Source organism: Excalfactoria chinensis, chromosome 15 (assembly GCF_039878825.1).
Source record: "Excalfactoria chinensis isolate bCotChi1 chromosome 15, bCotChi1.hap2, whole genome shotgun sequence".
Taxonomy (NCBI): Eukaryota; Metazoa; Chordata; class Aves; order Galliformes; family Phasianidae; genus Excalfactoria; species Excalfactoria chinensis.
The window spans coordinates 4,885,327-4,899,294 of record NC_092839.1 but is presented as its reverse complement, the minus strand read 5'-3'; the positions used below and the strand labels follow the sequence as shown (position 1 = coordinate 4,899,294).

The 13,968-nt window shown below is 57.5% G+C and overlaps 2 protein-coding genes across 6 annotated transcripts; both read right to left on the bottom strand.

Moving 5' to 3' along the window:
• Window positions 1-613: 613 nt before the first annotated feature.
• On the bottom strand, window positions 614-8,876 carry KCNS1 (potassium voltage-gated channel modifier subfamily S member 1). 5 transcript variants are annotated; one of them, XM_072350471.1, is made up of 4 exons: window positions 7,618-7,766; window positions 6,846-7,209; window positions 4,298-5,289; window positions 615-1,990 (listed from the first exon to the last, which is right to left on the bottom strand). In XM_072350471.1, exons 3-4 carry the CDS (start codon window positions 5,261-5,263, stop codon window positions 1,547-1,549), a joined length of 1,410 nt encoding a protein of 469 aa, XP_072206572.1. In that variant the 5' UTR covers window positions 5,264-5,289; window positions 6,846-7,209; window positions 7,618-7,766; the 3' UTR covers window positions 615-1,546. The 5 variants fall into 5 exon arrangements, with proteins under 5 accessions (XP_072206570.1, XP_072206572.1, XP_072206573.1 ...); XM_072350472.1 differs by having other exon boundaries at window positions 6,846-7,048; window positions 7,618-7,747; XM_072350469.1 differs by lacking the exons at window positions 6,846-7,209; window positions 7,618-7,766 and adding an exon at window positions 8,192-8,876 and having other exon boundaries at window positions 614-1,990.
• Window positions 8,877-12,339: 3,463 nt separating this feature from the next.
• LOC140259367 (caltrin-like protein 2) lies at window positions 12,340-13,118 on the bottom strand. The gene is made up of 3 exons (XM_072350610.1): window positions 13,034-13,118; window positions 12,663-12,818; window positions 12,340-12,544 (listed from the first exon to the last, which is right to left on the bottom strand). The coding sequence occupies exons 1-3, from the start codon at window positions 13,095-13,097 to the stop codon at window positions 12,540-12,542; spliced, it is 225 nt and encodes a 74-aa protein (XP_072206711.1). The 5' UTR covers window positions 13,098-13,118; the 3' UTR covers window positions 12,340-12,539.
• Between the last annotated feature and the right edge of the window lie 850 nt (window positions 13,119-13,968).

Below are 13,968 nucleotides of genomic sequence, written 5' to 3'. Positions count from 1 at the left end.
GAGTGACTTAATTACCCTTTAATTTAAGAGCCCAGGAAAGCAGCCAACTTCTTTAAAAACTTTAGAACAATTCAATCCCATCTATGAATCGCATCCTGCCCTGCTCCCTGCCAGCTCATTGCTGTTAACTTAATAGAGGCTGAGTCCCACCCAGAGCTGTTGCAGCAGCAGGACAGCCCTTGTGCTGTAGTGAGGGGTCTCCTGTCCTCCAGGTCCTGACCCTTAAGATCTCCTGGTTTTCCCATACCCAGCACAGATCATGCTCAGGGCAGCCGGGGCTGTGGCAGCTGGCAAAGGGAAAAAGTTTGAAAGAAGTAATGAAGTTTGTTTTGTCCCAAAGCAGCGTTGTCCAATTCTCAGCAGCGTGAAATAGCTTAATAAGGTCACCCCTTAATCACCATCCCCTGGAGGTAACTCAGTCCTTCATCAATCACTTTTTGAGTGTGGAGGGGGATTTATGTGGAAATAACCTGATCCAGCGTTTAATTGATTTACCCGCTGTGCCAAATGAGAGCACAGATGCCCTTGGGAAAGCTGCTGCCCCAGGGGTGCGTGGTCCCTTCACTCTGATGGGCGGTGGCAGAGCTGCTGTGACACAGAGAACCAGCTTCCCAAGTGGGTCACTTCCATCTTTAATAAAATATGCCATATGCATCCCATGCATAGATAGAAAATTAATTTACATGCTCTTTTAATGATTTGCATAATGCTTTTTTAGTTAATACATGTCATTCAGTCTTCCTATTTTAGTACATTTTGCTACTGGAATATTTATGGAGAGAAAGGGGAAACTCCTTCCTTTGTTCAAGTAACAGTGGAGTGGGAGCTGGACCGGAGCAGATAGTGCTGGAAGACACGGACGTGAGCACCCACACCCTGCTCCCACCCATGCAGAGAGGATGTGTCTGCACCAGCTCCATCGTCTCTTCCCCAAGGTCAGCAGTCCCTGTGGCAGAGCCATCCCCACTCACTGCCATGCCCTGAAAGCCATCTGCTTGGCTCTGGCTGGTCAGCTGGCTGCAGGGTGCACATTGCTGAGGGAATTGATGTTGTGCTGGGATGTGCACAGCCAGGTGAGGGGCCAGGTGGGATGGGGGTGCCCCCCTGCCTGGTTGTGAGGGGTCAGGAAGGATTTGGTGAGGAGCAGTGCAAGGTCCATCTATCCCCACTCCCTGCAGGCCCTGCAGGGGGTCACAGCAAGGCTGCTCCCTTTTGCACAGAGGCTGCAGCCCCAGCTCCTCCTGCACCAGGAGTTGGGGGCACACAGACACAGCAGAGGCAGCTGCTCTGTGCCCAGCAGTGTCCCCCGTGCCCTGGCAGCCCTCGGCAGGCTCTGTGCTGCATGGGCTGGGTGCCAGTGTCTGCAGCAGCCACTCCTCTGGAAGGAATGCGTGAGCCCCGCAGACAGGGATGGGGACACCTGCAATGCAATGCAAGGAGGGCCATGGCCAGCCAGTCCTGCTGCAGGGTGGGTCCCACGCCAGGCACCGCCGCTCCTACTGGGCTCATTCTGCACCGACCTGGACCCCCGTCCCTTGCATGGGACTCAGGGAGCAGGGAGGGCACCAGGGGTGAGACTGCGTCGGTCAGGGCTGCCCCTCCCCAGGGAGCTCTCGCTCAGTGCCTCCGAGTCCTGCTCGCTCTCCATCTCCTCGGGTTTCTTCTTCTCACTGTTCCTCACGGCAGCCTCCAGTGCCTTTTGCTTGCGGTAGAAGTGGGAGAACTTGTTGAAGATGATGGTGATGGGCAGTGCCACAACCAGGATGCCGCCCAGGATGCAGCCCGAGGCGGCCAGCTTCCCTGCCACAGTGACGGGCACCACATCACCATACCCCACTGTGGTCATGCTGACAGTGCCCCACCACCAGCATGCCGGGATGGTGTCAAAGCCAACATCCTCCTCCTTCTCTGCAGTGTAGGCTACGCCGGAGAAGACAGACACCCCCACAGCCAGGTAGAGCAGCAGAATGCCCACCTCCCGGTAGCTGTGCTGGAAGGCAAAGCAGAGCATAGTGAGTGAAAATGAACACATGCAGGGCACTGAGTTGTGACACTCTGCAGCCCCAAATCCTGCATATAGCATCACCCAGCACCTGCCTGCCCATAGGTAAGAAAGGTACAGCCTTGCGGGGTTGAACATCCCCTGGGCTGGGCCCAGGACCCATTCCCATGAGGCACTGGGGAACAGCTGAGCTTGCAGATGGGGACCCAGGGTGGTGGCAGTGGGACATGGATGTGCACAGGGTGGGATCCAGAGGCAGCACACAGGGCTGAGCCTGGCGATGTGAGGAGTGAAGCAGGGACAGGGCTGGGGACAGAGCAGGAGCACTGCAGTTCTTTCCCTTTCTGGGTGTCACAAGTGGATTTCTTGGCTGTTTTTGCCTGCTGATCTGCCAATTTGCTTTTCATCTTTTAGGGAAAGGAAATCAGAGTTCAAACAGTGTGTTATTTGCAAAAGCCCCACAGCAGCTCTGGGGCTGCTCCCAGGGAAGGACAAAGAGCTCCGAGCTTCACAGATGTGTCAGGTTGCCAAGAAAGATGCTCTGGGCTGGAGCTCAGCAGCATGTCTGCAGGTCCCAGCCAAATAACCCTATGCATCTTTAAAGAGCATCAGTTACAGCCCCGGGATGTGTTGGAGGACAGAGGTGAGGGGAAGGCAGGCTGTTTTCCCCTGCTGTGCGTGCATGGTGCCTTCCTTCCACTGCAGCAGAAGAAAAATGAAGCAAAGAGCCTGGGCTGAACCCAGCCAGAGATGGGCAACCAAGCCCATGGTGACACCTGTCCCACATAGGTGACACAGGCCCCTCTGGGATGTGCAGCTCCAGCTCTGCCATCTTCATGTCCAGGCCACCAGAGGGGCAGATAACAACCCACGTGGGTCCCTGGAGCCCAGACTGCCCGGTGTCAGTGGCACAACCCCACACCTGTTGCTCCCATCAAATTCAGTGGACAGTGGATCAAACCCCGGGTGTTCTGAAGACCGCTCAGTTTGTGATGCACAAATGGCATCAGTCCCTCTGCCGGCACTTTGATGGCAGCAAACAGCTCCTTGCTGTGCCAGACCCATTGCTCCCTGGCCGTGAGGAGGCTTTGTTCCTCTGCTGCTGCTTTTTGCAGTAGGAACTAAATTATGATTAACACTATGTTGTCATTTTTGTGCCCAGTGAGTCCCAATGCCAAGCTGCTGCATCAGCTCTGTCTGTGTCCACTCTGGCTGCAGCTGGCTCAGGGTCCCCAAGAAGTGGCACTCCATCACATCACTGTGGGGTTGGTGGGCAGAGCTGAGCGCAGCTCCTCCTGCACCTTGGTGACATGTAGGTGGGCTGGGCAGCCCTGCTGTAGCTTCATTGCAATTATGTGGAATGCAGAGAGGGCTCAGAGAGCCTTTCCCACATGTGCAGTTTTATTTATATTCTGTAAGCAGTTTTACGTGTGGTTGCCACTTGCTAATTGCTCTTCTAAGGTGAGTTGTCAGAAACAAATGTGCTGCAGGCATCTGCATTGCAAACAACACTCCCAGGACCTCATTTTCCTCCCCAGCCCTATTCGGGGCTGCTTCTCCCCGTGGCTCCAGCCCTGGCTCCCATGCCCACAAATGGCAGGGTGCCTTGTGCCAGCAGTGCCCCATTGTGAGACCCAGCTGTCTGCTTTTGGTCTGTGCTCCCTGTGCATGGCTTGAGCCTGTGCTGCTCTGCTTGACCAGCTTGAAGGGCTGACTTTGGGATTTGTCTTGGAGTGGTCACCAAAAAGGAGAGAAAATTAAAGTCTGGGCTTAATTAGCCCCTGTGTCTAGCTGCAGTTCCTATGTGAGTGCAGGGAGGGAAAGGGGCAGCTGCACTCTCCCTTGGTACATCAGCTCAGTGGGGATGGATGAGGGAGAGGCGGTGGGGACAGCAGAGACCGGCACAGGATGACTGAGCTGCAGTGATGGAGATCAGGGCCACAGTGACAGGTGGCGAGGGGCTCAGTGCCTTCATGCTTCATCTCTTGTCACAACAAGAGGGCATGACATGGGAGATGAGGACCCCGTTTCACCAGACCTGTATGGGTGCCACCTCCCAGCATGCCAGCGTCCTGCTCCTACACTGGCCCTCTGCAAGCCCTGGCTGTGTGTAGGAGGATTCACTCGGTGACCCTCATGCTATGTTGCCTTAGTACATGCATGTCCACAACCCCAGGCAGTCTTCCTGGGCAGCACCCAGAGCTGGAAGCTTGCTGCAAACAGCATCACTCATCCCCACCCAGCACAGAGCCCTCTGCTTGCCCAGAGACCACAGATGGGAGATGGCCAGCTTACCTTTAGAGTGGCCCCCAGCGACCGCAGCCCGGTGGAGTGCCGCGCCAGCTTCAGCACGCGGAAGATGCGCATCAGCCTGAAGACCTGCACCACCTTGCCCAGGTTGCCCAGCTCCGAGTCGCTGCCCGCCGTCACGTCCACCAGCAGCGTGAAGTAGAAGGGCAGCACCGAGACGATGTCGATGAGGTTGAGCGGGTGCTTGAAGAACTTCTTGGGGTTGGGGGAGAGCAGGAGGCGGGAGGACACCTCGAAGGTGAACCAGGAGATGCAGAAGTACTCCAGTTTGTGCAGGACGGGCTCGTCGAGCACGACGCCGCTCTCATCCACCCGCTGGTACTCGGGCATGCTGTGGATGCACATGGTGGCGATGGACACCAGCACCACGCTGATGGACACGAAGCTGAACAGCTTGCTGGGGATGGAGTAGCCGGGGTTCTCCATGGTGAGCCAGAGCCGCTTGCGTGCCGTGCCGCAGCGCAGCGTGCTGTAGCGCAGCAGCTCGTGGTTGATGTCTGAGATCTCATCGGGCGACGTGTCCACGCTGCTCACCTCGCTCTCCTCATCCCAGTTGTGGTGCCGGCCCTCCAGCTTGCGCTCGTGGTAGCGGTAGCTGCAGCACGAGTCCAGGAAGAACTCGTTGATGCCCCAGTACTCGATCTCCTGGCAGAAGGAGAAGACGCACAGCTCATCCATCACGTGCAGCTTGCCCGTCTGGTAGAAGTGCAGCACGTAGAGGAAGAAGCCGGGGTTGCGGTCAAAGTAGAACTCCCGTGCGCTCACATCGTAGTCGTCGCAGAGCTGCAGGATGGACTCCTCTGAGTCACAGGACAGCAGGCGGCCCAGGCGCGTGTCGGGGAACTTGGAGAGAGCGCTGGGGCTCAGCCGCCGCCGCAGCCCTCCCACGTTGATGTTGATAAGGTCCTCCTCGAAGGCGGCACCCCAGTACGTTAGGGTCTTGTTGACCATGATCGGCAGAGCGGGAGCCCCTCCACCTGTGGGTGAGATGCAGAGGGGCTGGGATGGGGGCGTGCGGGGGATGGGATGTGGCTCTGGGCTTTGCTCTTTGGTGTTGTGAGGAATTTCCCCAGCAGAAGGGCCAACACAACACACCTGCCTGCTGTGTTTGTACGCGTGTGTCCTGACGTGTAAAATATGACCATTTATTTTATAGTGATGAAACATAACAGAGATGTGACTCAGAATCGCTGATGGCTCTGAAATAAGAACCTGTATGTCGGGAGGGATAAAAAACGCAAAGTCCTGATTTCAGTGTTATGGCATTTTGCACGTTTTGGGGAGCCCTGCTTTTTTGCACAGCAGCAATGCCATTTGCCACTGAGAAGCAGATCTAGCACCTAACGGAAAGCAGCATCCCCGCACCCTGAAGTACATTTACCCATCTTAACCTGAGGTTTAAATCAAGAAGGTAAATGCTGCTTGCCATCCAAGTCACCTTGAGAACAGATGCCGCTCACCTTGTGTGCCCAAGTGCTGCTGTTTGCAGAGCCATAGCGGAGCTGGCAGGGCGCAGCCACACAGCCCTGGCACTCTCAGTGTTTACTCTCAGCCCCCACAACCAGATTTCCCCCCATATATCTGCCGTTTTGGGCGGCCCCTGGGGCTTCCTCTGTGACTGAATGTGGAGCTCAGAGCAGAGCAGGTGAGAGAAGGTAGAGCCTTGAAGAGCAGCCCTTGGTGGGGTGGGTTGGGGCTGAGTGCGGCTGAGGGTGCAGCCCGAGGATCTCTGATGGAGATTCTCCTTCGCGATGCTTGTTTCTGCACACAGAGCAAATGACTTCTGCCCACGTCTCGCTTTCATCTAGTTATCTAAAGCAGCAACTAAGAGTCCTCTAACTCATAGTGGTGAGGAGCTGAGCTGAGCCTCAGGGCAGTGCAGGGTTTGGACCCAACACTGCGTGCTCTCCCTGTTGGATCACCGACACCGCGTGGTGTCTGCGGGGCTCTGTGCTGCAAAAGGATGGGGAAGGTCGGCTGTGTTTCTTTGCAAAGGCACAATGGGCAGAGAATACAAATGTATCTGTCTGGAGAATTGTGAATTTGCAAATTTCCCTTTTAGTTACACCACGGTCTCCATAAATGATGGAACAGATTAAGCCAGAATCTTCCTGCTACATTTGGAAATGTGCTGTAAGCTGTTTTAAGGAGCAACTATTGGAATTGCATGAGTCCAGCATGAACTGGGCATTCACTTGAATATGTACCTTGTGGAGAAAAAAAATATATCTCTAATACGTGCATTTATGACAGCAAAAAATGACATATAAAAGCAGATTGAGCCTATCTGTGAGAAATGCTACAAGAGTTTCCCTTGACAACGTGGTGGTTTTTTTTCTCCTGAAAGGCTTTCCAGTGGAAGTTATGTATACGTATTGCAACTGGCAGAGGGGACCCAGGGGGGCGGGAAGGGAGATGCTCATAGATAATCAAGGGAGGATGCGGTGAGTGCAGGATGTACCGCACGAGGGGGTTTTCCAAACAGGTACAATGGATTTAGATTAACAGTCCAAATAAAAAGCCCCGTACTCACCGCTCAGCACGGCTTCCCAGCGGCGTGTCTCAGAGGAGCCATTGGGAACGCGGAGCGGAGGAAACCCTTCAGCTCCAACTGCAGCCCAGCCCTATGCACCCATTTGTCCTGGGTGTGCTGGGAGTAGGGTGCCCATAGGGCAGGGCTGGGGGAAACGTGGGGCTGAGCTCCTGTCCTCAGCACCGGGGGCAGCTTGGGCAGCACTGGGGAAGCACCGCTTTACTCGTCATGCAGAAGAGCCCCATTCCTGTCGCTGAGCATCCCTGTGCCCGCCGAGTGGAGAACGCTCAGCAGCATGCCTGTCCTTGGGCGGTTTGCCTGGGGGACACGGGGGGGGGGGAGCACGGAAGGGGCTTTCCCACTGCTGGGAAACACAAAGAGTGAGCTCCTGCTGCAAGCTGAGAGGCCACCGAAGTGCCCAGGGTTGGGAGGCAGATGGCGGGGGGATTCCCTGCCTTCCTTGAGGGAGGATGACCAACCTCTCCGGTGTCTGCTCAGAGCTGGAAGCCCAGTGCTGCTGCAGACGATGCGCTGCCCTGTGCCACCCTTTGCCCCCAGGTTTTGGGCAGCAGATGCACAGATCTGGGGTGTGGACCCCCGGGCCCCTGAGCTTCTTGTGGGGAAGGAAGGGAAAGCCCTTCGGTGAGCGGGGCTCCCCTACCGCCGCCTGCAGAGGGACCGGGAGGGTATCCCCGATCTCCGGCCCCTAGCAGCATCCCAGAATGGGGATGCCGGCACACCCCGCTCACCCGCCGCCCCCTTCCCCTCTCACCCCGGGATGCCGGAGCCCCGGCGTGCCGCTCCCCGCAGCTCTCCGGGATGCTGCTGCCCGGTCCCCGCTGCTCCCTGCATTGCCGGTCTCCCTCTTCCCCCGCGATGCCGCACCCGCAGCCGGAGCCCGGCTCGGCTCCGCTCTCACCTGCCCTCGGCGCCGCCCCCGCCGCAACGTGCACGCCCGGCGCGGAGCCCTGCGGAGCCCTGCGGGGCCGGCGGCAGCTCCGTGGGGCCGGGGGGGCCGCCCCACCGCCCCCCGTCCTCCCCCTACAGCGGGGTGCCGCCCTCCGGCCCCGCCCGCCCTAGCTGCTGTGCTTGGAGCGGGGGAAAAGATGGAGGGGGGGCTCTGGGGAATTCCCCCCTGCGCCCCTGGGAAAGCTGGAGATGGGTGTGAGCTGATTCTGCACGCCGGGGGGAACCCGACCGTTGGCAAAGCCGGCTTGCTAATTGGAACAGCTCCGGAGCGAGAGGGCAGCTTCCCCTGTGACAGATGCAGGGCCAGCGGCCAGCGCTGGCAGCAGGACAGGATGGGAGCCGTGGCCAAGGATAGGTACCCCACCCCATGTCCTTACCTGCTCAAAGTGCCCAGAGCAAGCTGTTGGAGTGGGCAGGGACCCCCAGATCAGCGTGCCCCCCCACACCGTGCAGGCATCGTGCCTCGGCCCTCCTGGGTTCCCATCACGCCATCCAGCTCCATCCTCCTCCTTGCCATGAGGCTCGTGTGGGGCACCAGGGCGGCCTCCCCAGGCTGAGTGCCCCCGGGCGCTGAGCTCCCGGCTGTCTCCTTGTCAGAGGTGGGCAAAGGCAGTGAGCCCCGGGCATGGCACGCGCTGCACTCAGATCACTGGGCCACCTGTGGGCACCCCGGCACAGCAGGGCGAGCACCCAAACTGCTCCAGGAGCCAGCTGGCAGGGCAGGGAGATGGCAGGGCGGTGAGCTGAGCCCTCGGCCGGGTGCTGGTTGGGGCCGCGTGGCCGCACAGCGATGTCTCATCGCAGCCGTGTTGGAGCAGCACAAGGCGAAGCTTCACACCGCGTCCATCCTTTCAGCTTGCAGAACCCTGCAGGCCTTCAGCCTTCCCTGGGTGTGCACGGAGCCATGCGGGAGCTGCTCTGTGGGGAGAGCATCCTTCCCCTCGCCGTGTGCCCGCCTCCGTGGCCGTGCCAGCGCCGTCCCTGCACCAGGCAGCGCTGCGGGGCCGTCAGCGGGCTGCCATGTGCGTGATGTGTCAGGCTGTGTGCGCCCAGCGCTTGTTTACATGGGAAGGAGGAGACGGAGGGAAGGGGGGGGGGGAAGGGAAGGGGAGACTTTGAGGGAGGCCTGGGAAAAAAAAAAAATCAGAAAAAATCCCCAAGTGAAGGGAATTCCTCTGTTCTGTGACACCAAGCAAGAAGCGTTCATTTTGATGGCAATTAGGGATGGCTGAGCTGCGAGATGAATGCCGCCACTGGCTGCTCACACGCTGCTCCCTGCCTGGATGCAGGGAGATACCGTAGGATGATGCTGTGGGGTGATGCTATGGCGTCTGCAGGGCGTGATTCCCATGCATCTGCTCTGTTACCAGGGGGAATTGTTTTCCCCTTCTGTTTTCCTGGGAGAGAGCACTGCCTGGGGAACCCATGGGCTCTCCATGGGACCTGCTCAGCGCACACTCTGGGCAGCCTACACATGCTGCCAGTGCTCCTCCACTGCCCCATTTGTGCACTGCTGCTGGCCAGACCCAGACCTGTGTCCCTGTATGGCTGTGCCAGCAGCAGGGAAAAGACACTGGGCAGCCCTGCATGTCCCTGCACTCGACTCCCAGCCTGGGACTGCTCACCTCCCGGCCTCTCCTGGGTTGGTGCTGGCATCACTGTCAACCCTCCGGCTTTGCTGCTGCACCAGCGGTACCCGGGTGCATTGTCCCCACTGCACAAACCCTGCTGCAGAAGGACCGGCTCTCCCATCAGCCAGCTCCAACCTCCCACTAACACCCAGAAGCCGGAGCAGGATGGAAGGACTCCTGTTTTCAGGCTGCTCTCCAGCACAGGGCCGTGCCCACAGCACCATCAATGTGACCACACCAGGGGATGCAGCTCCTACAGCCCCCGCGACCAGCGCAGCTCCTGAGCTAACTCACAGTGATGCGCACAGGGAAACAAGAAGAAATCAGGTCAGCTGGAAACGCCATCCCCTCCTTCACATCTCCCCTCCTGCCTCTCTCAAAGGTGGCCCTCCTCCCACCGCTGCCGGGGGGGTTTGTCGATAACCATTTGGCCAACGCTCCACGCGGGGCCAAGGGACGCAGCCACGTGCCACGCTCTGTGCTGCACAGCGAGTGGAGCCAGCAGCCATCTCCGTGCTGCAGTGACTCATCCCGTGTCGGCTCTGCTCCTTCCTTCCTCCTGCTCTTTTTTTTCTTCTTCTTTTATTTTTTCCTTTTTCTGTTATTTAATAGCTGACGTAGCAAGAAATTAAAACATAGGGGGGATAGAAACGGGTATAGCGTGTTTGCAGAGCTGCTTTAATTAAAAGGGATTTACTGTCTGAAGGGCTTCGACGCACCTGGAGGATGTTCATCACCTCCAACCTCACCTTACAGCATCCCTGCACTGGGTGCTGCTCCCAGGACACATCCCTACACTGTGCTGCTCCATCTCTTGTTCCCATCACCACCAGCACACCAAGGGCAGCCCTCACTTGTTGCTTGTCTTTCACAGCCCAGAGGCTGCATCCTCAGCCAGATCCAGGCACAAAGAGATGATGCATCACCCTGATTTCCAGAGGTCTGGAGTGATGGTAGAAACATTTCTACCCCAGGATGATCCCTGCTGCTGCACTGTGGCACCTGTGCTGCTCACCCTGCAGCTGGAAGGAGCATCCCGATGACATTTCAGAAGAACCATCCCTCTGCCTTTAGAGGCTGCACCAAGCCAGGAGATGGCTCCATCAGCCCCGAGCTGGCTGTGCTCAGTGCATCTCTGGGGCTGCTCCTGGCCACTGTGCCAGCTGCCCATGCACATTAGCAATGTGAGTTGCAGCAGCTCCCAAAGCAGAAAGGTACCAGCGGGCATCGGCCCATTGCCTGCAATCGGTGTCTGCCCATTTGGGCTCTGTGTGTGTTGGGACCAGGCTCTCTTTTTGCCCATGTCTCCTTGATGGCCACGGAGCCTTGACTCATGAATCACACATGAAGCTGTATTTAGTGTAATGATTTCTGACATCCAGAACCTGGGCACTGCAGTTCGGGACCACAGAGAACTCCAGAAATAAGGAGGTGGCGTCTGTCCCACCCTGAGCAGCAGCACTCAGAGTGATGGAGGTGAGCGGAGCAGCCGCTCCCCCTTCAGAGGGAATCACAGGTTGCTCCCTAATTAGCCAAATGTGCAAAAGCTAAATATTGACAGAGCTTTGTGGTTTCCTGTGTCTCGCAATCACATTGCATGCCATTAACCTACATAGCCGTCAGGGGAAGGAGCAGCTGCGTGTGCCTTGGCACAGGCAGGGTTGTGGGAATCCCTGTGCTGGTGCAAACAGGAGCTGTGCTCTGCTATGGATCAACCCCTCACCCTCCCTCGGTGGGCAGCGCTGCCCACGCACCCACGTAAGCACTGGGCTCATCCCTTCCTGAACCTCAGAGAAGGCACCCATTGTGTGGGAGGCAGTGCAGGGAGAGCATGTACATGGGTTGGCCTTCAGCAGGGAGGATGCTTTGTTTCTCTGAACAGCTGTATTTATCGTGTGCAGGAACTGGGGTGGCACTGATTCATTCTCTCCCATCCCCGGCTGCTCCCCACATGTAGCACAGTCCTCTCAGTGCAGGGATTTCCCTCTTTGGGTTTCATGCAGCAGCTGCATCCTGCTGGGACTACGGCTAGTTAACCCCCCCATCACAGAGCTTTTCCTATCAGACCGGTTGGAAACATCCTTTGGAAAGGTCTCTCATCACCTCACAGCACCAACCTGCTCTGTATTCAGACCCCAATTGGAGGTCCCCCCTCCTCAGGCCACCCTCTCCATCTCCTGCAGCCCAGCCGGGTGGCAGTGGTGACAAAGGCTGGAGGAAGGGTCCTTGCAAACACCCACACCAAGGCCTGCAGGTCCCGGAGGGCAGCTTGCAGAGGAATGGAGCCCTCCTGTGCTGTCATCTTTCCTCTGTCCCCACAGGACAGGCACCCCACGCCTGGAGCACTGTGCTTAATCAAACTAATTAGCAATTTAATCTTGTTAACAAACCAAGATAATTGCAGCGTTATCAAATTAGCCAGCTGTATGGAAATGCCTGCTTAATAGCTGATAATAGCTGGTGCTGCTGGGGGAGAAGAACTGGGAGCTGTGACTAATGGGATGTGCCATCATGCCAGCCTGTCCATATCACTGTGCCAGCCTGGGTGCAGCACTGGGGCTCTGTGCTGTGCCCCATAGTGTGCAGGACACGGTGCTTCCCACTTCATGAGTGCTTTTGGTGCAAGGGGGCGTCTCCATGGGAGGACTCAGTACTGGGGGTGAGTGATGATCTATTTCCCACCTGAGTTTGGTTGGTGAGCTCATCATCTGGTCTCTGTATCCTCCACCATGTAGTGGGGGCTGCCCCTGCCATTTGCTGGGTGCTGCACCCCCATCCCATAGCACTGGTTCTATTCCTCATCCCACAGCTCAGGTGCTCCTGAGGATGTGCACTAGGATGGGCCACGAGAGGCAGGAAGGGGAGGAAAAGAGCTGCACGCTGGTGCTCCTGGGACGAGTTTTTATTTGTTGTAACAGCAGTGAGGAATGAAGGGGGGAGGGTGAGAAGATGGCACGTAGCAGTGGAGGAGGAACCAGAGTGTGAGCAAGAAGGTGACCCTGTCCTCCATGAGCTGGTGGTCCTTCTGCAGGTGCGTGGTGCTGGAGGTGGCACGGGGACACAGGCACCCTCGGGCTGTGCTGGGAGCAGCAGCTCACACTGGGGAAAAGAGAGAAAAGCGATAACGCTGGCTTACCCCAACAGCCCAAGCTTCCTGCCCAGAGCCACAGGCACTGCAGCCCCCAGCACCCCGAGGTGGCCGTGGAGGTGACAGTACCATACTGGAGGGGAGATGGGCGCGAGATGCATCGGCGGCCACAGAAGGTTTGGCAGCACTTCTTGGTGCGCGGGCACTGCCGGTCGCTGTAGCAGTCATTCCTTGGGTTGGCCAAGGCGCAGGTGATGCGGACCACAGGGCAGGACCAGGCAGTGCCTGCAGGAGCACAGGGTGGTTTGCTGCAGCTAAGAGACCCCAGGAAGGACTCCAAGGGGACATTTTCCCAGCTGATACAGGTACTACCCACTCCTCTTTAAGCAAAAGGAGGAGCTGCCCTTTTGCAGCAACCTCTGCAGTGAACCACAGAGTGGGGATGGCTTGCTGCTGCAAACAGTCCCTTGCCCACTACTTCTCCCTCCAAGGTATCTTACCTGATGGCAGCTCAGCCCAGAGGATGAGCATCCCCACGAGCAGGAGAGCAGGCACAGTCTTCATGCTGCTGCTTCTTCTAAGAGGTGTGAGTGTGACTTGCTGGGGCACAGTGGCATTTAAGTGCTTGGGGACAGGATGGGGTGGGGTTTGGGGGGAAGCTGGGTGGTCGTGTTTGTGCCTTTTTTCTCTGTTGTTGCGTTGTGTTTTCTGGAAGCCTTTTGCATAAGACACACATCAATTGTTCAATTGCTCAAGAAGCAAAGTTGCTGCATTGCACAACTGTGCTGTGTGGCTGCATCTGGGGGGATGGGGATTGGGGGAGGGCAGGGGGGGACACAGCCTCTGAGCAGATGGGCAGTGGTGGGAAGCCTTGCACCGTTCTCCAGGTTAAGATGTGGTGGTGACCTGCTGTGCTCCCTCCTGAGCCTTTGCTGGGGACAGGAAATATCTCTCCTGCACAAGAAGGTTGTGCCCTTGCTCCATGCAGAGTTGTTTTCTTTGGGTGCTCTTGGGCAATGGGATATTGACTTTGGTAGGAAATGGAGTAACATCTCCCTTACCTTGTGTAATGGTTCCCAAAGCTTTTCCTTGGCGTTCTTGCTGTGCACAGAGCCCAGCTGTGCTGAAAGTGGGTGCAGGGAATAGTCAGGGGGGTACCCTCCCCCCCCAGCCCCCTCCTCCCCCCCATAGCCAAGCACACAGCTCTCAGCCAGCTGTGTTCCCGCAAACGCAGCCCGGGGCAGCCCTGGGTTTTGCAACGCTCTGGGCAAAGCGCAGGAACAAGGAGAGCACCGTCCCTTTGTGCTCCCTGCCCAGCCTTCACCCTGCGCGTGTCTCACTGCGCCCTTTCCCGCTCTGACTTCCCATCTATTGTATCTCCACGTGCCACAAGAACTGGTCCTGAACTGTCTGGGTATCTGTTAATTATTACCCA